The sequence below is a fragment of the Aspergillus saccharolyticus genome (genome assembly GCF_003184585.1).
Source record: "Aspergillus saccharolyticus JOP 1030-1 unplaced genomic scaffold BP01scaffold_14, whole genome shotgun sequence".
In the NCBI taxonomy this organism is placed as follows: domain Eukaryota; kingdom Fungi; phylum Ascomycota; class Eurotiomycetes; order Eurotiales; family Aspergillaceae; genus Aspergillus; species Aspergillus saccharolyticus.
In genome coordinates, this window is record NW_020290624.1 from 548,432 (window position 1) to 575,447 (window position 27,016).

Below are 27,016 nucleotides of genomic sequence, written 5' to 3' on the forward strand. Positions count from 1 at the left end.
ATGCAACAAACTAACACTACCAGACACTCTCCTCACCTCCCTCCACACCAAACTCCTCCGTGAAGCCAAAGCAATCACCACCACCAATCCCCAAACTATCTTCAACGCCTCATGCATCAGAGACCCGTCATCACAAACGCAGCCTTGTAAGTCCGGATCTCTCAACCGTCTAACCCACCCAGAAACTAAACACTATCCAGACTGGACGCAAGAAATCCTCCAAGCCCATCTAGTCAAAACCCACCCCACGACCACTATTTCCCACGCGACCATCACCCTCCTCTGGTCCTGTTTCTGCCGCTACGCCTACCACCCCTTTCCATCCGATGCTGCAGCCAGTAGGCTGAAGCTCGAGCTCCCCGCCTTCGAGCGCGCATTCACCCTCCTCTGCCTCTCCGGCACGAAGCTCCTCGGCCTCGTCGAGGATGATTTCGGGTACTGCTGGGGGCGAGTGGAGGAGTCGTGTAGCTGCCCCCGACGGATGACCCGGCTCTTGCGGAGCATCAGCGTCAGCGTCAGCGTCAGTAACACACCCGTCCTCAGTCCAGACCCCCCAACTTCTGCGAAGGGGATAATGGATACATCCCTCACCGACGAGGTAATCGACGCCATCCTGCCTGTCTGCCCGGCTCACCCGAAAGTGTTTCCCTCGGTGGAGCAGCTCGCGCCGCTGGCGGGGCGGTTGCTGCGCGAGAGCGGGGAGGGGGGAGAGGAGCGGGAGTATCGGGTCAGAAAGGCTGATCTGGCGGCGTGGCTGGGTTTGATCCTTAGAGTGGGAGTCTCTGCAGGGTCTACGTGGGGCAGGGGGATTTATTACGGGTCTTTCGACGATGTTGGGAATGAAACGGAGGAGTTAGCTCGAGGACTGGCGAGTGCGGTGTGCTCGGGGAAGGAGGAGGAGGAGGTTCTTTCAACGGAGTTGGCGGTGCGGGGGTTGGAGGTTCTGGTATGTCTTCCATCCTTGGGGCAATTAAGTTGATCGAGATAGTCCTGATATGAAGCCGAACCAGCCGAATCTGGAGCAAGCTTTCCATCAGCTCTGGGCTACGATATTTCAACCACCCAGACAGCCAGGGGTAGAATCAAGCATAGAGGCAGAAGGAATAGAGACAGCAACACGAACAAGGACAGCAACAGATAAGGGTACAGGGCCAGACACCCTCCTCCACGCAATCTCCCTCTTCATCCCCCCGTTCCCTCCCCACAGCCGAGCCGACATCCACCGCAAAGTCAAGCCCATCACCTTCCACAAACGCTTCGACTCGACAGAGGACGGCTTACATCTGGATCTGGCTGCCTGGATTTTCCAACAGAAGGTCTCTCCGGCCGAGAAACCCCCGAAAGCACGGCTTGTTCTCTTCGTGGGCCAACCTCATCCTACCGATGAGAATCTGCAGGTGCACCTGAATCACTCGGACGAGGAGGACAAGCACATGAACCCGAACCCCACTGACAGGAAAAAGAACAGCCCCGTAGTCGTGGGAGCATTCTTCCCGGCCTCCACCACCACACAGAAAAGAACGACAGACATCCTCGCCGAACCAGAACTTCTCTTCCAGCTCCGGCCTTCTTTCACTTTAACCCAGTGCAATGCTGAAAGCAGGACCAGCGGAGGACCAGCGGCGTCTACCTCCCAGGGCGACAATCACAATACCGACCCCGCCGAGCACACTGATGCATCACCCGCATCCTCAGAATGCATCCGCATCGGAATCCCCAACATCGCGGAAATCCAGCTAGACCCCGCCACGCGCCACACGATTGTTTTCCTACCGTGCAAGCCTGTCGCTGCTGCTGCTGCTGCTGCTGCCGGTCGGATATCAAATAGCCATAGAAACGTGGCGACGAGGAGTCCTTGTGGTACCTCATCGGAGAAAGACGTGACTAGCGAGTACACCACCGCACCCGACAACACAGGAGATCCGCACGACACAACCACCACCAGCTTCCAACTCACCAATCTCACCATCTGGGATGTAGAAGGGGGTCCGAATTACGATTCTTCTTGGTGAACTTCTGAGTCAGAGGACGGGATGATGTCCGCTACATCTCTGGGGGGTTGGGGCGGGGGTTCTTTTTGGCGGGTGTGTTTTGGTAATGCGCTATCACCTTGTAACTATCCATCGAGATCTGGCGGCCAAGCTGGAGGCTGAGCTTGTCATCAATCTCTCGGTGCAGAGGAAGCAGTACCACAGCATAGCCAAATAGTGTTTTTTTTTTTCTCTATCTCTTGCCCTGGAAATTGTACAGAACTGAGGGCAAAAGAGATCCAGAGCAAACCCATTTACAGCGAGCGGGCTTGGCTCATATTACCGCTAATGGCGAGTTCATACTATACCAAATATTGATGACCTTTGGGAGGTGCAGGTGCAGGGTGCTACATCAGATTCGCGTTTCAGCACATATTAGACAGTAGTTCGAATACATCTGGTCTAGTGTTGCCACTATTTACGCACAGACAATATCCCAGCAGAATGCTCTTGGTCGGCCCAACACCCCAAAACAGACAGACAAATCCTATACAGAACCATCATACTCGCGAAAGACCACAAACAGTCGGAAACTATAACATTAGCATTGATTATCTATATACTTCTTACTCGTCACAGCGACTCAAGTCGAACTCCCGTACCGAGTAGACCGGATCAACCGGAGGTGAAGTAATTACACAAAGTGAATCTTGCTCTGTACAAGCGGACGAGATAGAAAAGAAAATGCAGGCATGCAAACCCAATGCTCGCTCAATGCAAGTGATCAAGCCAGGGAGAAACATCAGTCGATCCTCGGCTTTTGTCGAAGGCAGCAAAAGCACACTCACAGCCACAAACGTGGGCGTTCACCGCCTTACCCCTTTTCCACCTCTCTGCTGTCTATACATACACCTTCCCCCCCCTTTCAGCTTCATCTCCATCTCTATCTTCATCTTCCCCTAAGTTTCCCGCCCTTTCTCTCCTCCCCAAGAAATGCTGCGACGACTCTGACTGCGACTATGGCGCGAGTAGGTCGATCCCGTCTCCTGCGCGTCACCGGAGCCACCCCCATTGAACGACTGCTGCCGGCTGTCCTTCGTGCCATCCGCGAACTGGACCCGGCTCTGGTTCGCACCGGTGTTCTCACTGTCCGATTCGTCTACCGGAGTGTCGGAATCGTCCGAGTCGTCCGAGTTGTTGATCTCACCCAGAGCGGCCAGACGACGACGGCGTTCAGCGGGCGTCTCGCCAGTTTCGTCATCCGCTTGCTGCGGCGGCCGGGATAGACCAGCCGCCTCCCGCAGTTGAGCTGGCGGCACACGCTCGGTCCCGTCGTCCTCCGAGTCTCTTCTCGACCGAGCTTGCGTCTTCGTGGGCGATGACTTGGGGCTGACATGGCGACTCCGCCGCTCGTCGGCAGCGGTACCACGACTGAACCGGGCCAGAGACGCAGCGATGTTCTCGCCAGGAACGCCGTGGCCCGATTCAGCGTCGCTGAGGTCGGTTTCAGTCCCGGAATCATCGTCGAAAACGGGAACGGACGGTGTGACGCCGGGATCCGACTTGCGACGCTCCTGCTCTTCCACCTTCTCGGCCTCCTGGCGAGCAACGTTCTTGACCCGCTCGGGAGCATCGGTTTCTTCCACCACATCGCGACGCGCCTTCGGGTCCAGGTTGCGGATCTGCTGGGCAAATTCGTGCTTGGTCATGCGACGACCCTTGTGCTCAATGCCCCGCTTGCCGAGGTCGCTATCGTCAGCGAGAGTGAAACGCAGACCATCATCCGCCATCCACTCGTCCTGCGCCGCCTTGCGCGCCGCTTGCGAGCTGTCACCCTCTTCCTCCATGCCGAACCAGGTTCCCATGCGGGTCAGTCCTCGTCGGACCGGAGCATTGCCCTCAGGCTTTGGCTTTTCCTTGGCGGGAAGCGAGTACTTCTTGATAACCTCGCCATCTTCGTCCTCGACAATAATCGTGTTGCCAAATTGGTAGGCGTGGGCGGAGCGACCCTTGCCCTTGCGCTTGTGGGCTTCCTTTTCAGCCCGACGCTTAGCGGCAGCCTTCTCCTCAGGAGTGTGAACGGGCTCTTGAACACGACTACCACCCTTGCCGAACTTCATCCAATTCCCAAACTTCTTCCGAGTCTTCTCGACCGACTGTTCGGCCTTTTTCTCCAGAGTCTTTTCAAGCTCTTCCCCTTCGTTCTTCTCATGGGGCTGGGAACGCGACGGGGCGAATTCACCGTTGTTGTGGTGCTGCAGCCTTTGGCGCTGTTCTTCGATATGTTGCTTCTGCTCTTCTGCGGAAAGATGACTGATGTCCTCGACCTTGAGGACATTGCCCTCCTCATCCTCCATGATCATATTATGGCCCTCCAGATACACTTCCATGATTGGCTCCCGTCCGAATCGATCCCGTTCCCGGGTGGGAGGAGAGGCTTCCCGTTCAATCCTGTCGCGTTCTTCCTCCTCCTCGCGTTCTTCTTGCTTTTCGGATTCTTCAGTATCTGCGGTCCGCTGGGGCGCGATCGCCGACTGACTGATCGGGCCGCCGGCTCCATCGTTGCGTCTACGGCGTCTTCTGCGAGTCCTACTAGTCGACCGGACACGTGTTGATTCAGTCTCGTCATCCTTCTGGCGACGCAAGAAGTTGCCTGGGACTCCGATCGGAGGCAAAGTACCCGGAGGATACTCCGGTTCGTTGGAGGACTCGTCGCCCTCATCCGGTTTGCGGAACGACATGGAACCCTTGGCCAGAGACTGCACCCGCGGCAGACGATTCATCCAGGAGGGACCTTCCTCGTTGGCGGTGGTGTACGACAGGGTAATGGTGAGGGTGTTGATCCGCTTGCCGAGTGTGAAGACGGCGATGGAGGAGCCATGAACCAAAATCGAGGAAATGACCATGAACGTGGTGATCGGCCAGATGAGCTGAACGATATAGTAATTGGAAGAGCCCGTCTTTGGAAGCTCTGATTCTCCCAAAGGGTCGGTGCCCTGGCCCTCCAATTCCGCGCGCGCGAGAATCGACGCAAAAATCGCACCGACACCAATCGGCCCAAAGTGGCCCGCAAACAACGCTTCGCGCCAAGTTTTCACATCCGGGATGATTGGTTTCAGTATCAACATAATGGGAATCCGACGGAAAAAGATGACCAATATCGCGATCACGACCAGTCGCCAGGGCACCAGACCAATCGAAGGGTTGTTGTAGTCCTCCCAGGGAATGATCGACCCGAAATACACAAAATACGCCAAGTTGAGCAGAAGATCAATGACGTTGGATACATGAGACTCCTCCGTCTTCTCCGTGAACCACCCGTCGTTACTGAAGCCCACACCAGCAGAAAAGCCAATCAGGAGGTCGTCCATGCCCAGGAGACTACCCGAGCCGGCACAGAAGACAGCCAGCACAAAGTAAAACACGAGGAAACTCTCGCGATCAATGAGCCCCTTCCGTTCGGCGAGCTTGATCGCGTGGCGGGCCAGATACCCTATGATGAACCCATAGACTGCTCCGAAAACACACTCGTAGAGAATGGTGATACAGAACCAGTTGAGCGACACCTCTCCGGCATTGGGCCGGTAGCGCCAGATGTAGTAACCCAGGTAGATGAACGGGAAGGCCATGCCGTCGTTGCAGCCGGACTCGGCGGACAACAAGTCTCTCAGGTGCTTGGGAACTCGACGGGCGAATTTGCCTTTACCGACGACCGAGGACGCGAGGACGGGGTCCGTAGCGGTGACACACGAGGCGCAAATCAGACTTTCGAGCCACGAGAGGGGTGGCACCATCCACCAGATAAAGAGACTCGTTACCAGCCATCCCCAAGTCATGACGGGCACCAGCAGCAAAAACACAGACTTCCAATGTCGTTCCATGTAGGCCTTGGGCAGTTCGACTCCGACGGCGAAGCACTGAACGACCAGGACAATGCGCGAGCATTCCAGCGTAATCTTGTCGACATTGCCCCACGACAATGGATTGAACAGGTCGGCCGCATGGGGCCCAAAGATAATACCACACAGCGTGGCAACAGTGGCTTCACCGATGTACAGCTTCTCCTTGACAAAGAGCGAACATAACATGAACAGACTGGTAAAGCCACCCAGAATCATGTAGGCCAAATGAGGCTTATCGATATCCAAATGATCCCACGCCATGACTGCGACGGCGGGAAGCACACGAAATCGCACGCGAATTGTACCAGTGGCGGTGTTGATGATCAAGGAAGTGAAATTAGATTGATGTAGCCGAAATTCCTCCTCCACGGGCGCATGTGAGTCGATGCGCCGCGAAACCAGGTTGTGATTAAGAATCTCGGAGGAGCTCCGTCGATCGGACCTGGATGCGCTCTACCCAGGGGAAACCCGCCGCTTAAGGTGGACGCACAACGGTTTTCTGCATGCCTTGAAAAGCAGGATGATATGCGGCCCGAAACAGTGACAGGCGCGTGCGGAGAAAAGACCAAGACGGGAGGGAGTTTTCGGTCAAGTGCCTCGTGGGCGTCGTGGTCTGCAAGGGGGCAGGCGATGAGGTTGAGGGGGGGGGAGGGGGAAGGAAGGGAGAGATTAGGGAGGCCTGTGTGAACGAGAACGTGAGATTAGTTTCCGAAGACAAGCGAAAATAAATGGAAAGAGCAAGAAATTGGCAACGAGGGCCAAAGCATTGGTCCGAGTGTTCTTCAAAGCGCCAAAAATGGGTCGAAGCTGGGCAGGGCGAGGAATGGAGGAATGGACGATCTGCCGAATTGGGGGAAGGATCGGTGTCTCGATAACTTACCGGTTGTGGAACAGATAATGGGGAGATCGGAATCCCAAGATGAGATAGAATTCAAGGAGGAGAGGAGGATAGAAGAGAGAGAAGGAAGAGGAAAGAAAGAAAAAAAAAAAAAAAAAAAAAAAAAAAAAAAAAACAGACAGCAGGGACACAGAGAGAGAGAAAGAGAGTGGGAGGGAGAGAGAGAGGGAGGAAAGTTTCACTTGGCTTGGAGAACAGAGAAGGCAGCGAAAGGTCTTCAAGGCAAGCCAAGTTCTGGGCAAAGCTGGGCGTGAGAAGATGATTCGGAGATTTGCTGCCCTTCCAAGACTCGACTCGGGAAATTGATGATGATGATGATGACGAGGCAGGAAATGGATCGCGGAACGAAGGAAGAGGGACTTGGCAGCTGGCGGGACTCGACAGGTAGAGGGAAGGGGAATCAGCGGACTGATGAATAAGTAGTTAGGAATTTCTAGTAACTTACCCGGTATTCCACCCGCAAAACTACTAGGTAACTACTACTAAGTTAACTACACGTACTTTCCCCTCCACTCCAATAGGGCACCTGTTTGATTACTGATCACATTTCAGGTCGTGTCCCGCCAACAAGTACATACAAAGTCAGCAAAGTCACTGCTTCCCCCGTGTGAGAGGTGGGATGCAGCAGGATGTTGACAGGTGAGACTCAAAAGTCACACAGGCAATTATTCTCTCACAGTCGCACCACATGGTGCCAATCATAGCCATGACGACACAGAGTAAGAAGTTATAACCGCTGCAGCCCTCCAACTTGCCCAGCCCTGCAAGGCTAAAATGGACTAAAAACCCTCTTGTTTACTGCCGGTTATTTCATTGACGGTCAGCGGACAAAGCGGAGACACTAGTCAAATGGCTCCCCCCACTGCCACTAGCCCCATCTCGGTGATTCATTGCTCCCGACTTGCCGAGTCACTCAATGTCAGTGACTGCTCATTGACTTGTGTGTACAGTACCTAGACAGTACTTACTAGTAGTTCACTTACTGGAATGTTTTGCTATGAGTCCCGTCCACTTGCCCTATTGTTATGGGACCAAGGCCCCGGTATAGAGCTCAGCTCCAGGCATCAATTTAGTAACAACCTGTGTTATGTAAGAAGGTCGCTGCTGCCTCACGTGATTTATTGGCGGGGCTGATCTGTGACCACACCTAAGACGGAAAGAGAAAGTCGCTAGTCAGGTCGATTTCCGCAGCAATCCAGTTGGTTAGTTGGTTACTACTATCTACTACCACTGACTGACTGCAAGTACTTCACGTACAGTCACGATTCACGCTTTCCGGATGGTTTTGCATGCTTGCTTGACGGCGCAGCATGACCGATGGCAAACATATAGTACTACCGTCAGAAACTTGAGGTTTCCTGTTGGTTGTAATCCACACTGCCAGTCACATGCTGCACACTGATGTATCTTTCCAGCGATTCCCTTGCAAAGAAGATATATCAAGACATATACCGACAAAGCAACACGACTCGACTCATCAGCTTTTAACGAGGGCCGGCACGAGCCAGAAAGATCTGGCAGCCATTTCACACCACACTGCAGGACGCCTGATTTGGCCGGTCCAGCATGCAATGTCCTGCAGGTCACTCCCAACAACCAAGCAAGCAACCCGACCATGTGTCCACAACCTCAAATCAATCGTTGTCGCCAAAATGCCAACCATTCCATTTCCACACGCACAAACCTTAAAATAACTCTGTGTAGGCGGTAGGTTACAAGATCCGTCTGTGTCAAACAAGGATGTGTACAGGGCTAGAGTCGCTGCAGGAGAACCACAACCAGAATTCACTTTGGCAGGGGATAGCGCGAGTAAAGAAAAATACAGTAGATAGTAGATAGAAAGACAACAGCGGGAGAGTGCAAGAACGCAAACTAAGGAAAAACGGCAAACGTCCACGGCCAGGACACGACTTCTGCATCAGTCCCCGAGAGGCATTCCCTCCACCTGGTCGCTCAGTGACCGCCAGTTGTCCGCCTGCAGCTCCGAGTACTTGACCCGCTCCTGACTCCAGTCCTGATGCAGTCGGCTAATGTGATACTGACTTTGTTGGAAAAACGCGAGTTCGTCCCGAATGCACTCTTTGATAAACACCCCACGTGCGTGTTGTTGCACAATCGACTCCTTGTCCTGCAATCCCGCAAACGAGGCAACCGGGTCAGCCATGCTACGCGGGTCCAGACCAAGTCAAAAGGATCCCACATACCTTGATGATTGCTTCCTCCACCTTCTCAATCTCTCCAGGTTTGACCGTGCCCTGCGGCCGTGCCCGCAGCTCTTGCAGCTTGCGCTCATTGTTCTCAATGCGACGCTCCAGCTGGGGAATGTTGTTGCGGGCATATCGGTCCCGCCGATCAAACATCTCTCGCACACTGACCAGGCAGTCGCGTTGCCGCTTCAGGTCCTCCAGCATCCCATCCTCCCAAGCCCGAGCCTCATCCTCCAGCAGGCTTTGACTGGCCGACAAATGCCGCGCCGTCGCCTTGATCCCTTCGTTGAGCAACGGCACATCGTTTGTATCGACCGCGTAAGTGTCGCGTGTCACCTCAGTCAGCGACTGCAGCGCCAGGGAAAATCGCAGATGATCCGCAGCGAGCCCCTCGTTGCGCTTGGCTAACCGCTCCAACAGCGTGCACAAATTGATGTATACCTCCGCCGACCGTTTGACCCCACTGCGCACGGTCTCGAATAGATCGGTCAAATTGGAGGGAAGCGAGTCCTCCAGGTCGGGGGGTAGGGCCCGGCCCGCGAATTCATCCTGCACTGAGATGGTTGCCTGTTTCCGCCACACCGAGAGTTCCTGTCTTTAATGTCAGATCATCCACCGCTGCAGCCATGCGAACTCGGAAAACCTACCGTTGGAACCGTCAAGAACATGACCACCAGCTGCTCCTGGCTCAGGATGGGATGCCGAACAAGCGCATTCGTAAATCGTACAAGTCCCCTACGACGCTTTTCCAGAAAGGAATTGGAGTCCGCTGAAAGGTGAGTGCCATTGACTTGAATTAGGTGTGTAAGCTTGGAGGACAGCTTGTAGCAAGCCTCAATTAGGACGTACCTGCAATCCGCTTGGGGGGCAGCAGTGGCAGTTGACGGAATGGGTAGCGTTTGTGGAGACAGTCCAAGAGCCAGACAAAGTCACTGTACCGTCGAACCACGGTGCTTCCGCGGCGGGCAGACTTGACTTCATAGTTGCGATGCTGGAACATGAACATGCCTTCCTTTTCCGGGAGCAAGGTGATCGTGATAACCTCCTCCATACGAGTATTCGTAACCCTGCCAATGCCTAGAGACCGGCGACGCGCATTGGGGTCGCCTTGGTCGCTTCCTCCGGGGCCAAAACCTCCAAGTCCAGCTCGGACCGGCCCACCCAGCCCCTGTCCATCCGACGTATTTCTTAGACTCTCCCCCCATCCGAAGCCGGGGTTGGCGGAGGGACCCAAGCTTGTCCCTCCATTAGGATGTGTAACCTCTGTCGCATCTTGTGGGCCGCTGGTATCGCTGGCTCTACTCGCCCACGCATTGGTTCCGGACCGAACACTGCCATACCCATTTAGGACGGGATGTTCGGATTCGGTTTGGGCATGAGCATGTCCTCGATGCAGCTGCGGGCTTCCCCACGGGTCGGCTTCAAAACTGCCCATGGACGCACGGGCGGACGGTCGTGATTGAGTCGAGCTGGGCTCTGGCGGCGGGGTGGCCGGAGCAGGAGGCGTAGTGGGACGGTCTTGCGACGGCGGCCCGGATGTCGTAGTTTCGTGTTTAGCGCGCAATGCGTCGAGATAAGAACATCTGGGCTGCGGGAGCTCTGTTCAGAGAGGCGCACCGTTGTTAGCTGCACAAGTCTGGCCTGGCGGGATGGCATGGGGGATCAGTCAGCGACAACTCACTCTTGCGTCGATCGTCGACCGCATCAAAGGTCAGGTCCTCCCCTTCCTGCGCTAGACCCACGAGGGCCAAGAGTACGCTGAACTCGCCACGTCCTAGGCCAGTGGAGCTATCCATATCACCCGAAACCACGAGATTCAAGATTTTGGCTTGATCGGTCGCGCTGAGTCCGCTGCTGGATAAGATTTCGCGGACTGAGGTCAGACCAACACCGCTGCCCACGCGATCGCCCACACTGAGCACCAGGTCATACGCATCGATATAGCTTTCAGGAGTTTCATCTTGCGGGAGAAGGGTCTTCACGATTTGTTGTTTCGTCCGTTTGTTGACGCTGTTTCCCCAGAACGAACCGGAGTTCAAGCCGTCGTCGTCGGCGAAAAGGGAGGAGGCACCCGCATTCCCTGGATTCCCCCCCAAGGAGGGCTCGTCGGCGAAAAGGGAGGACTTGGATCTCTGCGCGGAGTTACCCAGCGTAGAGTCCTCGGGAGAAGTGCCGAAGAGCGACATCGAAGGTCAAGATGGGGCGAATGCTGAGTGGTGGTCACGGGGGAGGATAGTTGTTGTTGATGTCGCAGGGGCCAGGGCAATGACGAAGCGGAGTGCGGTCGGAGGCGGGAGGGAGAGCAGGGAGAGGCTGATAAGAGAACAGAAAAGCAACACGACAACCAAAACAAGCTAATATATTACACAAGTGCACACCGACATTGATGGCAGAGGAAAAAGAACCTGCTTTTCCTCCTCAGTGGGAGAGTGACAGTTGTTGTTGTTGTGGTTGTCGTTGTGGTTGTGGTTGTGGTCCTTGCTGGTGGGAGCAAAGGTGGAGGGAGGAGAGGCTGATAAGGAAGACGCGTTTGCGAAGGGGAGAAGCAAAGAGAAAGAGAACAGAGGATGATGTCGTCCTCGCCCCGATCCACTGCGGGCGATAAACCGCCTCCCCGCTTACTCTACACAAAACCCGGTATAGTGTAGAAAATGGAGTCAAAATATCTTCACCGCAATCTCATGCATTTTTTACAATGCAACTAAAAATGGGTTGGGTGAGCCATTGCTCTCTAACTTATATATAATACTATATTTTATGATGCTCGTGATTAGCTCTGCCCTGCAGTCGCTTCCTATACTTGGATGCCCATCTCTTTTCTAGATACCCTTCTAGATGCCTCCCTCACTCGAGCCCTCTGACAATCCATCATTACAGTCCACTGGAAGTTCCCCGGGGGGTGCTACAACGAAATAGCCCTTCCGCGCCAGTATTTCCTGCCATTCCTGCTTGCCCGTGGCGAACACCAGCGACGGATTGACATCCGAGGGAAACCATCTCTCCTTGCGAGTATATGCTTTATCACCCCCTTCTAGCGCTGCTCGACTGGCGCGAGTCTGTCGTGTGCGTTTGGCTCCCTTTCCGTCAGTGGAGAGTATTTCTCCCAGCTGCAGACGACGCTGTGCTAAGCGAATATCATACGCCATAATACCTCGAATGTAAGGTCCTAGGTCCTCGGCGATGGGACGCAGTCCATTTTCGAACGAAGGCGCCAAACGACCAGTGGGGATCGGAAAGACGTAATCCGCTCTTGTCATAGGTTCAAAAGCTGCCTTGAATTCAGCGCGCCCAGGGCCAGCACTGGCGGGTCTGTTAGCTTCTTTTAGGATTTTCGCCCCATACTCGGATTCAGGATCCGAAGGCTTTCCGTCTAGAGGTTTCATATCAGGAGACCGCGTGGCTCCTTGGTACTCATGCGGGAAAGCCTTCTCCAGCAAAGCCTCAAAGGTGCAACCTATGGTAGCCGGCATTCCGGTATAATCCGGCTTTATGTCGGCGGAGAGTAATTGATAACCATCAGTGTAGTTGGTTCTCTGCTTTTCGGGTAAAGGGGGTATCGAGGCATCGATGGTGTCCTACAACAGTCAATACCAGTCTTGAAGGTACTCAATGGGGGTATCTCACTAGCTTCATGTCAAGTGAGCAGCGGGAGCAAAGAAAGTCGAGGTCACTCCGTACATCGGCGAACTTGGACTTTAGCCGTAACATTTCTAGACGCTCAAGGTTGGGCGCTGCGGTTACCTGTTGCATGCCTGAAAGATGCGAATCAGGCTCCTTTGGGACTTTCATATCCTGTGTTTCCTGCATGCTGAGTCGCCACCATCCGAGGGATTCTAATCGGGCCTCGATCTCACTGTCTGGTTCGTTACTTTGCAGTATGTCGCGCCCGAACCAGCCCATGAACGGCTCATATGCATTAAGACTCAGCACCCGGAGGGGGTCACCCTGCGAATCCAGGTCTAAACCCCGCGGCCAGCGATCGAGGATCCAGTCAAGCCCCGACTTTTCGCTGCCGATCGCCATTTGGCACCAGAAATCCAGCTCCATAATAGATCGCCGCAAATCACGACCTGTACAGTCGTAGAGGCTCTCGACCGCTCCTCGTTTGAGCATGTGACCCTCGTTAGCAGCCAACAAGAGGAGATAGTCAGCAGCGAGAACTTTTGGCGGTGTTCGGTAGCGTAGTATGGCATGAAAAGAGATGTCTTGAAGTGGGAGAAGTCGCTCATTATTACAGGTGATGATAATCGGCCGTTTCGATTGACTAATCAGGGTCATCACCCCTGACCAAAATCCCTTGTCCTCTTCAAAGAGGATATCTGCCTCTTCTAAAAGGATCAACGATTGTTTTTGACTGCGAGAACGTTTCGTCTCCGACTCTGGCGCTGAACATTTGGATTCGATAGGAGCCTTAGCCCCTGCTTTGACAGTCGAGGTGGACTGGAAGAATCCCTTCAACTTGTTCTGTCTTGGGTCCACCAGCTCAGCACTACTGCCATCAGAGGTAATGTTCTCATTGTGTTGGTGATGGACTAGATGATTCCGTGTCATATCACCTACACGGTCCAGAATGTCCTTGGCGCTGCGACGATTCCCGGGGTTGATTTCGAACACCTCAAAGTCCAGCTCTTTGGCCACGGCATGAATCGACGCCGTCTTCCCACACCCTGACGGACCACTGATCAAGATGACATTAGACATGCGGACTTTTTCGGATCCAGACTTTGAACTTAAAGCCATATCGCCAGAACGGATGACGGTTTTCTTGGTGGTCATAACCGCAGCCAACTCGTCATCTGAACCGGAGATTTCATCCATTTCGGAGGCCTCCTCTTCACTTGATACGATGAAGCCGTCTAGCTTGTCCTTCTTACGCCTCTTGCGCTTTCTCTCATCCATTTTCTTTTTCACCTCGTCGTCCTTTTGTGTTTTGCCTGTGTCCACAGCTGTGACCTTGAGATACTTCAACCAGTCGCGAAGCAGAAGCACTTCCTTCGTGGTCTGCAGAACCTGCTCTGCGGATTGAGGAGCGTATTTATGGGCCCAGCTCGATGTATCAAAAACACCAAGGTCAAAAGCAGACATGGAGCTCGTGAGCGACGAATGTAGTTTAGTGAGAGCAGCGTGACAGTTGCTATTTAAGCTCCTCTTTTTCGTTCGTGCAGAAGAAGCTTGTTCCGAAAGTTGTCTGGTGACGGCGCACTGCAAAATCTTCCCACTAGCAACGTGTCTTCCAGGCAAACGCATGACTCCAGACACAGCGGAGCGCTCTCTTGGTAGCCGACGCAGAAGGACATTCTCGGTATCAGGGATATTGACCGGAGCAGTCTTGGACTTCTTCTGGCCGAGATACAAAATTCCAGTATTGGCATGGCGGTAGGGGCCGAGATCGTCCTCTGTGCCTCTAATGTGTGTCAAGCCATGAGGCGGCCAGATAGGGTGAGCAGGTTCGGGGTATCGGGGCCGCTTGACAAAGGTAGTTGATGGTGTAGAGGACCAGCTCGAGCCAGATTTGAGCGGGAAGCGTGGCGTTGAGACCTGTTTGAGATCTTTCTGCTGAGAGCTAGGGGGAGTCCCGTCCTGAGTATCTGATTGGGCGTTTGGATCATCCGCCTTTCGAGTGGATTTCTTCAGAAAGAACGGGTGGGTCGGTTTTGCTGGTTGATCTTGCGTAGTAGAAGCTGCCGGAATCCGTAGGGTGGTGTTCATGGCGGCGGTGTGTTTCTTCCGTCCACTAAGGATGTCGTCTATGAGGTGGCCAATTGTGGTCGCAGGCTTTGCCTCCAGGTTGTACTTGATGACCACGATCTTACTGCCAACAACCTGATGCTTTTGTATACCCGCTTTGCCGCGCTTGTTCTTCCTCACTTGTTTGAAGTTGTCTTTGTTTGTCGCCGACACCGGCGAGGACAGCAGCTTCCCATTGGCATTCAGCTTGATTGTTTTCTGTCTAGGCGACTTTCTTCCCGCTGAAGTGTTTGTAGATTGAGGTTCGATCGGCGGCAGAACTTCATCTGGGGAACTGGTGGGCGTTTGAGGCTGTGGCTCATGAGACTCTGATTTGTCTGGGATTGTATTGACTGTGCCGGATACTACTTCTGCAGGGTTGTAGTTGTCGGTCTTCCTCCGTTTTCTCCGTTCGGAATTAGGATCGTGATCGAGCATGGCGAGTGAATGAGTATGACGTGAATCGGATGTTTCAGAAGGAGTAACGGAGCCAGGACCTAGAGAGTTGGCATTTGAGGTATTCTGGGTCTGGTCGCCGTGAGGAGACTTGGATTCGGCTATAGCATCATTGACCGGAGCATGGACAAGTGGGTTGGGGGTGCCGGGTGTTACTTCAAAATCTGCACACAGTAAGCGTCTGTAGGAATTGTAAATCAGAACAGGAGAATGACCTCTCCGAAAGAAAGGGTGAATGACCCTCTGTTCGCCTTGTTTGGTAGCCATCGATTGTGAGTCTCCAGATGATGAGCAGAAGCTCATCACCTGAAAAGGGATTGAAGGAGAGATGATGGAGAGAACATGTAAAGGAAGGACATTACAAGTGCAGAGAGGGTATCCGACACTCTAGACCATGATGTGAAGAAGCATACTGAAGTGAAGGAAGAGTGCTGCAAGATGTGGTTCTGGGTCTGGTTGCAGTCAAAGTGTATGAGCCGGAGGAGAATGCGGCGGGCCCTCGAAGACGCGCTGCGCGTGTTTTCCCGCGCCTCCATTAAGGACGCCGGACGATAATTACGGATCACTGCGAGCCTGGACATCATGCCGCACTAGTCCGCTTTGGGCATCATGGGTCCGGAGCCCGGAGCAACGTTACGCCCGGAAATTTTTCGGGAAGCCATACAGATCCATTTTCTTTTCGAGAGGACAGACGCTGCAATTTCACAGCGACACCGGTCGCATTTCTGTCGCATACTCACTTCCGAAGTGTCGCTATCATGGACTTGCAACCTCCATCCGTGCTGGCTCAGTTGCCTCGCCCATTGCACGCCTCTACTGGCAAAACTCACATTGGCGATGTCTTCAGCCTGGCCGAGTCGAAAAAGCGCAAGCGACACGAAGTCGTCGTTGCCGCCGATGGAGAAGCCGTGAATATCTACAACGTGGGTATCCGCTACAGCAGATCGCATAGCAGACTACATGCTGACAATCTGCGCTCTGAATAGATCCAAACCCCTAAACTGGTGACCTCCTATGCCGTCCCGCCGCAATCGTCCTTCACCTGCCAGCCCTGCTCGGTGCGCAGAAAGATTCCCAGCAAAGCTGTGGTCAGGAGACAGACATACATTGCTTTGAAGCAGCAGATCAAGGCTTTCGTAGAGGAAAGTGGTGGCAATGGATCAAGTGCCCCCGTTATCTCCTCGTCCTCCTACTCCATAAGCGACTCAGAGAGCCCAGTCAACTTCGTGGGGATTGTTCCGGGTCCTTCCACCGAAGAGGAACAGGAGAGTTCGTTCGACATCCTCGCCGCTCACCAAGATGGTCGCATCCGAAGACTTTCTCCCGACCTCAAGAACCAGCGGTGGAGTCTGAAACACAGCGAGGTGACTAAGATCAGCTCGACACACAGCGTCAACGCATGCTTCCTGGTAGAATTCGAGGATGCGAAGAAGTCTCTGCTCAAGCGCCGGCAGGATCTGACGGCTCTTGCGCTCGGCAGCCTCACGGATTCTGGCGTTGATGAACCTTCAATTCTGTTGGTTGTTTCGCACCCCAATGGTTCCGACCCGCTCAAGCTCAGCGACGTCAAAGTTCAAATGTTCTCCGTGCCCTCCACTGTCGCCAGTGTGGAGCGTAGTATTGATGAAAGCCAGAAGATGAGACACCTCCTCACAATCAGCATCCCCGAGGTCAGCGGACAAGAGACGGTTGACCGTCATGGCTCACAGTGGTCCTTCCACTCAGGATCGGCTGGACTGAGCCTTTCGTTCCCCCACGGACACATCAACTTCGATCTCTCCCAGTACGCCCCTACACTGACGTCGAAATTCATTCTCGGAGAAACCTTTTCATCCATCATGCGCATCTCCCCTCAATCCGTGATCGGCGCAAGCCATTCGATGATTGCCGTGTATGATACCCAATACAAGTCTATCCAGCGGAGCATCGCAGTCAGCGACGTCCCAACAAGTGGCTCCTCCAGTACTCAGGCACCCACCACTTTCGTCACCTATTTCGCCCGATTGGGGGTCGCGCTCGCCACAAAAAACAGCACCCTGTTGGCATTCGACCTCAGCTCATCCAATCCGGCCGCGGCACCCGCCAAACGCCCCAGAGACGGTCTGTTGATTGACGCCATCGGCCGCGGTATCGGATCTTCGTGGGACTCCAGCTCGAAGAAGCAGCGAACGGAAGACCCGGCAGTTCTTGGACTGAGCGCCAAGAAGGCGGCGAAATGGACGCAACTGACCAGCGATCTCCGCGAGTGTGTCAAGAATAACAATGCCAGCGACTTCGACAGCGCCGTCCAGCGGTTTTTCGGCGTCGGGGAGTCCAAGACCCTCCCGGGACCCGAGAAGTTCGTCAACCCGGAAATGACGCTCTTCCTTTTGACCTTGATCTTCACCCTTTCGGAGGACGGACAAAGCAGCAACGACAAGCTCTCTACGCCCAGCTCGTCCCGCCTGTCCATCGCCATCTGGCCCGAACAGACGTGCCAGTGGCTCATCAACATCGGCCACCTCTCCCAAGCCAACGTCGAAGTCGCCCTGCGACGAAGCATCAAACCACGGATTTTGCAACAACTGCCCGTCGGCTCCTTCGTCCAGGGACTGGCCGACTCCGAACCGACCCTGCAAAGACTGAACAGCGTGTTGAGCGGGCGCCGCGTGCTGCTCTCGACGGACGAACTCACCTACGCGCTGCGCCTCTTCCTCGACAAGGCACGCTCCAGCGCCATCATTCTCGAAGAAGAACGCGCCAAGCTCCTCTCCCAAGACCAGGAAATGTCCGACTCCACCACCACCACCACCACCAACACCCCCAACACATCCTCAGCTATCGCGCACATCCCCTCCACTGACGAGCCCGAGCCCGCCACCCTCCACAACATCTACAAGGGCCTCAACATGACCCTGCGCAAACTCCACACCCATCCCGCCGCGACCCTCACCCCCTCCCTCCGCTCGGCCCTCACCCGCACCGAACTGATCTCCATGATCCACCACCTCCGCCTCTGCCTCGCCACCAGCGGCCACACCACCCGCTTCACCGAGAACCCCCCCACCCCGATCTCCGCCGACCAGACCAACCCCCCGCTCTCCCTCGACACCATCACCACCTGCCTCAACGCCGCCATCGACGCCATCGGGCCCTCGGGCTGGATTGCCGCTGGTGCGGGTGCGGGTGCAGCGGAAGGCCCCGAAAGCAGCAGCCAGGATCTCATCGCCGACATCAAGTCCGAGATCTCCGCGGCTCTCGCCGGCGTCGAAGAGGCGACCTACCTCACGGGTATCCTGCGCGAATACCTGCGCTACACCAACAGCGTTAAGGCCACCGCCACCGCCTCCACTGCCGATTCCTCCTCCGCCCTCTTGCCTGCGTCAGCAGCAGCAGCAGCAGCAACAGCAACAGCAGCCGACGAGCACCAACCCCTCAGCAACACCAACATCCGGTACGAGAAGCTCAACGGTGCCGACCTGGTCGTCTTTGGCCCCGTCGATGATGAGGAAGGTACCGCGGATGCGAGCGGCAAGCTGCTGCCTCTGTCGCTCAAGGCCCCCGTCACGGACGTCAGCAAGACCAAGGTTAAGAAGGAGACGGGAGAGGTGAAGAATCGCAGCAGTAGAGAGATCGGGTATCTGCGCCGTAAGGCGGTGGGCAAGTATTCTTTCGAGAGGCTTTTTGTATAGACACACACACATCATCATCATCACACATATACACAGAACAAGGCATCCCAATGCATTCCCCACACGGTTGTTTACTGAAATCTAAAAAGTGATGTTCTGGTTGCTATTCATCGTTTTTCTTGTCTCTTTTTCTCCTCTCGTATTGGGGTTGTCAAGCTGTAGAACGTAGATATTGCCTTACTGCGTATTCAGGTATGTGGAAGTGCAAAGCTGGTCGGTTGGTAAGGGTTGCACAACGAACTTGCCATCGTTCATGCTACTTTCCATCTACTGTCTCTCTCTGCCTGAAGCCATGGTTGGAAAAACTCGCTGCTCAGTCTGATCATCGCACATTGTATTCGCATATGTACAGGATTTATCTGAAGTATATGTGCACATAGATATCATAGGGTCCGGCATAGGCCACCCATCATGTTAGTCTCAACATCGCACTGCTGATTCAGGGTATCGTGACAATTCCAGCATTTCGGTCGTTAGGTCCGCAACTTCTCTCATCCCGCCATGTCCTACCCGCCCAGAAATATCAAACATCAAACCGTTCGTCCACAAATACATAAATCAGGTCTCAATATCAAGTACAGAACGCACAGAACAGTATAATCAGAGATAAAAGCACAGTGGAGCACTTGCGTGACAGCGTTAGGGTGATTGTGAGTGGCGGTGGCGTAGCGCAAAGAGCCCTCCGGTCTGGCAGCAGCATTGTCGGCGTTCCCACCAGCCAAGGCACGGGGTAACTTTTCTCAGGGATTCTGAAACAAAACCTGAATGGCTTTAGGATAAAACCGGGTACGAGAACCGTTAAAAGGTAGTAGCCGTCCAACAGGAGACCCGAGTGACGAGGTGACAGCGGTAGGATAGTGTTATGGTTCATGGGAGATGGTCCATCTACGGTATGAGTATGTAACTCGAAACCGCATGCATGGTTCCGAGGTCTGGCGCCACAGAGTTAGTGACCACCAAGAGTAGAGTTGTCTGCTCGTTCCTTCAATCGCAGGGCTTGTGCTTCGAGAGATCGAGCCATTATCTTGATCATTGGCCAAACAGCAGCTCGGTCCAGAAGGCTGGCTGTGGCAACCAGAATCTTGCAGCCGTATCCACCCTCTACAACACTGGGAAGGCGTTGCAGAACGCTGAGAGCTGACATGGTGACGCTGCTATCCACCTCCGTCTGCATCTTGTTTTCGATGTTGTCCAGTATCTCCTGGATTTTGCCAATGAGCTTGCAGTCCTCCTCTTCCAACAACATAACGTTTCTGGCATGAGCCAGATCGATCTCGTCGCGACCAAGGACGCCGAGGTACGGGCCAACACGTTCTTGGACAGTCGTGATCCACTCCGCAATGACCTGGGCGCAATCAAAAGTGCACATCGCACATTGAATGGGCAATTCCCGACAAGTGAACTCTGCAAAGGTATTTCCTAGTTGGTCAGATATGCTGATTGAGTCGGCCGCATAGAACGCAGCTCTGCGCAAATGTCTTTCGCGTTTCGACTGGCTTGGCCGATGCACCCCCATCATGGAAGGCAAGGGCTGCTCCTGCGTCGGGGTGCCTGAAATGACGAGCTCCGCGACGCCCAAATCTGCGATTGAGTCACGACGGTAATCTACTTGGGCCGAGGCCTCGGTGATCGAAGGGTCCAGCACCTCTGAGGGGATATCGTCCAAAGGATGGACTAGTTCGATCCCGCGCGCAAGCTCATCAGACATAGCATTCCAGTCGCGTTGCCAAAATGCCTCCTTGCATCGACCAAGGTTGACAAACAGCCTTACATAGGCAAGGTCCAATAGCGGGATACTGTCAGCTGACAGAGGCCCCGCACCGAACGGGTTAGGACGTTCCAGGCTGTGGACAGGGTTGCTGACCCAAGCAGTCTGCCAAGCACGCAAGGCAGGCTCAATGTGCGCCTGCATGGCCTCAGTCTCGCCGGCCGTCCATTGTCGGCCAAGATGCCGTTGGCGAGTCTCCCAGATGTAACTGTGAAGGGCGTAGATGAGAATCAAGCAGCCAAAAGTACTAGGCCTCAAAGTTGATACGGCGGAATCCGACGTGACCTCCTTGTCGGGTGATTGTGCTTGATTGGATGGGGTCGATTGTCTCTCCCGTTGGCTGGCGGTCAGCAGAGTTGTCAATGCAGTAGGGAAAGGACTGCTGCTCCGACTCGACGAGTAGCCGCCCAATTTCTTCCACGCCCGAGGAGATTCTGCAGCCCACAAATCCTCCTCGCAAGGAAGATCGAGACGGATTTCAGAATTCGTGAGAGCAGGTGCGTGGTTATACGCCGACACTAGGAAGCAGGACAGGCAGAATATCGCATACAGAGTACGCTTGCGTTCTTCCACAATTTTCCAGTCTAACCACTCCTTTCTCTCGTTTGGCTGGCCGGAAACTGGTTTATTTTGAGCTTCGGCTCCTCCAACGTTATGCGATTGGCCAACATTTGAAAATTGATGGTCTTGCGGAAGGTTTTTAGCATCCACATGGTGGGTAAGCTCAGCCGCTCGCGCAAGGCTGACGAGTGCGGCACAGTGCGTGCTAGCAATATCGGCCGACGTCTTGTCACCGCACATATGGCCATAGATGACATTGAGCAACATCGCTTGAACCAACCATAGCGGAGTGTTCTGTACAGAGCTGTCCCGCGCGTGGCTGGCCCGCCCGAATGCCGCCGACATGTCCACCTTACGACGTTCTTCAAGATAGAGTTGAATCATCTTCTTGGCAGCCTCAAAGAGATCTTTGGAGGCGGCGGTGTCGAATTCGTACAATGCGCCGATAGCAGCCATGGACAGAATCAGAGAGCCGCCCCCGCCAGCAACCCCGGTTGAGCATAGGTTCAAATGGCCACTGGGGGTTCGAAGGTTGTTGGTGTACTCAGGAGCCCGGAAATCAAGCGTCGGAATGTGAAGAAAGGGCATATGCGGATGGAAGTAGGTGATGTAGGCGGAAATATATCGTTGCATGTCCAAAGTGCTGGGAAGGTGACCGGAGCTGCTGAGGCTAGAAGGGCGAGAGAAGAGATCACGGTATGGTACCATGCTGCTGGCAGGCTGAGAGTATTTACGATGAATCAGACCGGTTGGATGGGCCATGCTGGCTAATAAAGCCTGTCGGGTGGAGTCTGTAAAGGTATCCGAGGTTGCGGCATGGTGAGTTCGTAGGGCACTATTCGCGAAAGGCAAGTTGAGAGGATTAGGAGTTTCTCCGTTGGTTGCCATAGAGGATGGGAACATACTCTGCGAGTGTCCTCCCATGAGGGGTTGGCCCACTGAAGTCATGGACGGAGGGGTGGCATACGTCTCTGCAAACGGGTTCTGCGCCAGCAACGACTTGGGGGAGACAGTCTCTGGTTGGATTCCTATATCGTTAAAGCTAGCAGAGAATTCAAGGGGGTATTGGTTCGCGGAAGTTGCGCCGGTGTGCGGCGGGAAGGGATTGTGCCAGCTCGCAGACGAGATAGAGTACCGGTTCGAACCATCCAGCATGGCTTCGCTGATACCACTCTGACTCCCAGTACTCATGGCTGACGGAGATGACTCGTCCATGGCGGAATCATTGCTCTTTCGCATCTGCAACGATGGGTCATAGCCATTCATCCACTCGAAAGGGTGGTAATCATCCTCCATCATGGGGTCGGTGGGAGGCATGTGATGAACCGCATGAGTGTATGGTGATGAGGGAGAGTCGTTCCCGTATGCTTGATGCAGCTGGGCGGGGTTGATCGTGGTATTATAGCCCATGGTTAAATCTGGGACACTCAGGTCGAAGGTTCCGTAAACAGGAGCCGTCCGCAGGCCACCGGACAGGTCGATTGGTAAGCCCGACGTGTCCAGCTTGGTGAGGCCATTCACCGGAGCATGGTGCCCTGCCGAGAACCCACGGAAATCCATGTTTGAGCCCATTGATGCAGAACCAATGCTCGGGTGATAAGCATGGGCCGGGTGACCGGGAGCAGCGGTCGGAGGGTTGGTAGGACCGACCAAATTCAACGAGGCTCCGTCGATATGACTAATGGTATTGGCACGAGGCCGCATCGTGCTAGGATTACTCACGATTGAATTTTTCCGTACTCTGTTGGTTGTGCCCGTGCCCGCTGTGCCTGTACTCTCCCTGCGCGCATTTCTCGGGCGGGACGATGGTGTGGTTGTCATATGCAACTTCTGCTGATGTCTCAAAAGCAAGTCCCGTCGAGCGAAGCAACGTGCGCATTCCGGGCACTCAAAGGGCTTTTCTTTGGTGTGCGACCGCTCATGGCGCTTAAGGTGCTCCAATCGCGCGAAAGAGCGACCGCAAGTGGTACAACCGTGTGGACGTGGCTTGTCCGTTTTCGGCGGAGGGACAGACCCGACACCGGTGTTCGCACCATTGGTATCCTTCTTTGTGTTGGCTTTGGAGGCCGCTGAACTTGTTAGGGATCCAAAGAGCCATGAGCAAGACCTGTTACTGTAGTCACTCACCCGTCACGTCACCAGGGATCTCGCTGATGCTGTCCATCTTGGGGCTCGTGGCCGGATCTTGGGCCACCATTGAGTCAAGTAGCATTCTATCACCTAAGACCTATGTGGTGTACCAGTGCAGTCACCGGCTTCGGAGAGAGGCTATGATGGTCGAGCAGGTCCCCTTGATATGGAGGAAGGGATTCCGGGCAGGAGGGGTAGCGGCGATAGATGTATAGGATCACTGAGCACGGGAATGAGCAAAGCCCGACATTGACCGCATACTGATTCAACGGGAATTGAGGTTAGCATATTCTCCGCGATTATTTGCTCGGAACTGAGGAGACAGCAATTAAGGTGCAAGCAACCAACGGAACTCACCGACAGAAGAGGAACCCGGTTAACCTTAAGACGAAGGACAAGTTCACAATTAGGGAAGGAAGGATGTCAAAATGACAGACAAGGAAACGAACAATATAAGAAAAGAGACCAAATGATATGGAGAGGAGGGATGGTTGAGAGGGTGAAATGGGTGAAATACTACAAAGAATTGCAGTGAACGAGGTAGGAAGGTGGGTAGGGTCGAGGTGGCAACGGAGGTGGTGGTTCGGTGCCTGGGGGGGTCAGCGCAACTTTAATCAGCAGGGGGTGGGTAAGCATCCACACCTCTTCTATGTTCTGTGCTAATTCACTTGCATCTCCAGGGAAATGAGGAAGTGAAGATAAAGCGGATTACCAATGATCAGTAGACAGAAGGGACTGAATGAGATGATAGCAATGATGAAGAGGTGGAGATGATGGTGGTGTGAGGGAATAAGAGAGAGAGAGAGTGTGTGTGTGTGTGTGTGTGAGAGAGTTGAGTGAGAATGAGAGTGAGAGAGACAAGAAGAGTAAATGGAGAGAGACAAGTTGAGAGGGAGGAACAGTGAGGCAGACAGAAAGAGGAAAGTGGATCAGCCCCGGAGATAACCGAATGGGGAATGGGCCTGTCTGGTTCTCGATAAGCTGGGGGATTCCGTGAATGACTGCAAACAGCTACCTCCCCCAAGTCTAGATCCGAATGATTAAAGGAAAATATCCCTCCGACCTAGAATTTTAGAAAGCGACTCCGGTTGATGCACACACGCACACGCACACACACACACACACAGAGAGAGAGAGAGAGAGAGGAGAGTGAATGATCGAGACAGAAGGGGAGAGAGGAAGGGAGGAAGTAAGAAGCGTCTGAGCAAAGGCTGTAAGTTAGGTACTAAACAGTACAAGACCCTCAGTCAGTGACAATTTTTACTACACTGGTTTCTGCAGTCACTTGTCTTGCTTGCAGCCAGGAAAATTAATCGTAAATTGTTGCACGGGGATCCCAGACAAATAATAATATCTAGCTAGCTACGGAGTAGTAACTAAGTACTCTGTTCTACACGTCGTCAGCAAGCCGTGCTCCAGCCAGACTTAGTTAATCCGGGTGAGGGATTATTAATAACACCTGCAATTTTAATTCTATTTAATTGCGATCGCTCGTTTATCTCAGTAAGCATCGATGAAGGGTAATCATGGATGATACCGACAGGATCCAACTTCCCCCCAATGAAGTGGAGCAGGGGCGGGTTTTGGCGTAAGAAAACGGACACTCATGATGGAAAGCATGGACCATGACAGGAAACAGACCCACTGTGTCGTGTCTCCCGTAGTACTTCCACTCAATCATTGGTACTGTTTTGTGACGCCGATACCGTCTCACCCGAAGCTCGGACATTGTACGCCATCGGTCACTACTTACTATCTTTCCTGGAGTCGACTTTGGTCTGTTCCAACATTACTCATTCCATCTCAGTAGGATCCGGGCTCCCTGCAGCGAGCAGTTCAAACGCAACCAATTCTTTGCCTCTGGCGATCCTGGTCATCGCCTGCAGTGTAAGCTCGGATGCACCCCGAGGTTGACCGGAAGGTTTCGCTTGACAGGCCAAATCGCCATCGGAGCCCGGCTACGACTCTAAGGGACTCTTAAAGGTAGACCACGCGGAACAGTGGCCCGTCGAGTGCACATCCCTACCGTGTGCTCAACGTAGGAGCCGGTTGAAGGCGAGACAATGAATGCGATGAATGAGCCCCCCTGCCTGGAACCGACATGTGTTTTAACACTGTGGGAGCTCTTGCGCTGCTGCCTGCTTGTCGCGGGAGAACAACCCGAGCTCTCGTCTTCCCAAGAGTGAGCATCCTGACCGTGGTCAGTCAGTGAACAGTGATGACAAACAATTGCTCTTCGTAAGTTAGCTGACTCTCTTGCCTGCCTGCTGCTAGCTTCTCGTCGGCAGTTGTATGGTATGTGAAATTACCGGTGAGTCGCTGGAGGCGGACCGGAACTAGAGCAGCAGCCATCAGGAAAACCACTAACCCATTCAGGCAGTTTCACGACCTGCCTTGCGCTGAAGAAAAAGAGACACGTCTGTATCCATCTTCAAACGCTACAAACGAAACGACTAACCGGTACAGTACGGTAAGACGGCCGATTGCGAACCCTCTTCGCCTGTAAGACGTGCTGTACGCCATCACTCACAGTAAGATTACTGTCTTGGCCGGGGTTGGATCCACCCCCGGTCACGGGCCGTTGATGTGTGTGTATGTGTATGTGTGTATCTCTCTCTCTCTCTGTCTCATCGACGCCGGGAAGAAGAACTAAGTTTAATACGAAATGATATCCAAACCCGCACCTCGTGACCTCGGCTGGATCGGCAGTAGTAGGCACGGGGGGGAAATTTCACTTTCGCATTGCCCCTGCCAGCACAAAGAACTCACCGCGAGTTTCCCGTCGGTGAGTGAAGGTTGACACCATGGGGATAGAAAGCTAGAAATGTTTGGGAATCTCGGGAAACCCTTGAGCCGAGGTTACTGCTGGCTCTTTTCGTAAAAAGGTCGTGGCGGTTGGCGCCGCCCGCTAAATCCCCCCAATTCCGTCAATTGCAACCGTCGCGACCAGGAAATCAAGAGTGGACATTCCCACGACCCTAAGGCCGGCCGGACCGCAGTGGGCAAGCAAGCGTGCGCCATTTTGTGGGGTGAGGAAGGAATGGCATGGGAATGAAAAGCGACTTTTGCGGTTTTGTGGGGGATTTCCCTGGATCCGGCGGGTAATTGTCCCAATCGTCTCCGTTCAATCCGTCCTGGCGGGTGGATCCATTCGGTCATCACTCAAGTCCTCGAGGCTGGAATAATGAGTAGGACTTACCTCAATTTACTCCTGAGGTATAGTCCACGGTACATGCTCCCTCTTCCGTACAAAGAGCTGGGGTCGAATCTTTGCCCGGGTCCGGCCAGCCCGCAGCTGCCTCCTTCTTAGCATCGGTTGATCCCGCCAAATCGTTCGCCTCAATTTTGGGGTGCGGGAGCAGCATTCCTCACAATATGTTATCGGTGTTTCGCATTACAGTCTATCCATTGACAGGTGATTGTTACTCCCTGTGCAAGTCTTCTTGCTTCCTACCTCCCTATCAGAGTGGCTAAAGACTTGGCATTTGGCACGGCGTAGGAGAAAATGATGAAAATACCCCGGAGCCACCAGTGGCACTGGCTAGAGGTATTGCAAAACAGTTCCTGATTGGGCTGTGGCGCCAGGGCTGGTAAGTTAATCCGCAGACGGGCTGATTTGGTGGCTTGTCCATCCATCCCCAGAGACTGCCTAGAAACGATGAATGTGTCATTGTGTACCTGCCTAGGAGCAACTTGTCGTGGCTCAAGTTTCTGGAAACGATGGCC

General features: G+C 54.0%; 5 protein-coding genes across 5 annotated transcripts in view; 2 read left to right on the forward strand and 3 right to left on the reverse strand.

Annotated features, from left to right (window-relative positions):
• The window catches only part of BP01DRAFT_391742 (uncharacterized protein), a gene marked incomplete at its 3' end in the record, with an annotated part of 2,238 nt that extends 226 nt beyond the window's left edge, over positions 1 to 2,012 (forward strand). Inside the window, exons 2-4 of the mRNA XM_025578101.1 lie at positions 24 to 146; positions 201 to 946; positions 1,011 to 2,012. Of these exons, the coding sequence (XP_025431579.1) occupies positions 24 to 146; positions 201 to 946; positions 1,011 to 2,012 (1,871 nt within the window). The remainder of the gene's footprint in view (positions 1 to 23; positions 147 to 200; positions 947 to 1,010) is intronic.
• A 784-nt stretch (positions 2,013 to 2,796) lies between these two features.
• Positions 2,797 to 6,265, reverse strand: BP01DRAFT_44386 (Na+/H+ antiporter Nha1). Its single transcript, XM_025579863.1, has one exon. It carries the CDS (start codon positions 6,131 to 6,133, stop codon positions 2,930 to 2,932), a length of 3,204 nt encoding a protein of 1,067 aa, XP_025431580.1. The 5' UTR covers positions 6,134 to 6,265; the 3' UTR covers positions 2,797 to 2,929.
• A 2,423-nt stretch (positions 6,266 to 8,688) lies between these two features.
• On the reverse strand, positions 8,689 to 15,427 carry mvp1 (sorting nexin Mvp1; the record flags this gene model as incomplete). Its single annotated transcript, XM_025576804.1, has 8 exons — positions 8,689 to 8,898; positions 9,020 to 9,568; positions 9,625 to 9,767; positions 9,827 to 10,576; positions 10,659 to 11,136; position 11,600; positions 11,840 to 12,552; positions 12,602 to 15,427. The coding sequence occupies 8 exons, from the start codon at positions 15,425 to 15,427 to the stop codon at positions 8,689 to 8,691; spliced, it is 5,670 nt and encodes a 1,889-aa protein (XP_025431581.1).
• A 427-nt stretch (positions 15,428 to 15,854) lies between these two features.
• On the forward strand, positions 15,855 to 18,929 carry BP01DRAFT_318938 (uncharacterized protein). The gene is made up of 2 exons (XM_025572656.1): positions 15,855 to 16,083; positions 16,147 to 18,929. The coding sequence occupies exons 1-2, from the start codon at positions 15,919 to 15,921 to the stop codon at positions 18,829 to 18,831; spliced, it is 2,850 nt and encodes a 949-aa protein (XP_025431582.1). The 5' UTR covers positions 15,855 to 15,918; the 3' UTR covers positions 18,832 to 18,929.
• Positions 18,930 to 19,777: 848 nt separating this feature from the next.
• Positions 19,778 to 23,372, reverse strand: amdX (putative C2H2 transcription factor (AmdX); the record flags this gene model as incomplete). Its single annotated transcript, XM_025571826.1, has 2 exons — positions 19,778 to 23,229; positions 23,288 to 23,372. 2 exons carry the CDS (start codon positions 23,370 to 23,372, stop codon positions 19,778 to 19,780), a joined length of 3,537 nt encoding a protein of 1,178 aa, XP_025431583.1.
• Positions 23,373 to 27,016: the final 3,644 nt, after the last annotated feature.

Bases quoted from the DNA above. Each gene is read 5' to 3' on its own strand.
- BP01DRAFT_44386 (XM_025579863.1), bottom strand. From the start codon at position 6,133: ATGGCGTGGGATCATTTGGATATCGATAAGCCTCATTTGGCCTACATG.
- BP01DRAFT_318938 (XM_025572656.1), top strand. From the start codon at position 15,919: ATGGACTTGCAACCTCCATCCGTGCTGGCTCAGTTGCCTCGCCCATTG. The intron at 16,084-16,146 runs GTGGGTATCCGC...CGCTCTGAATAG, and splicing joins AAGCCGTGAATATCTACAAC to ATCCAAACCCCTAAACTGGT.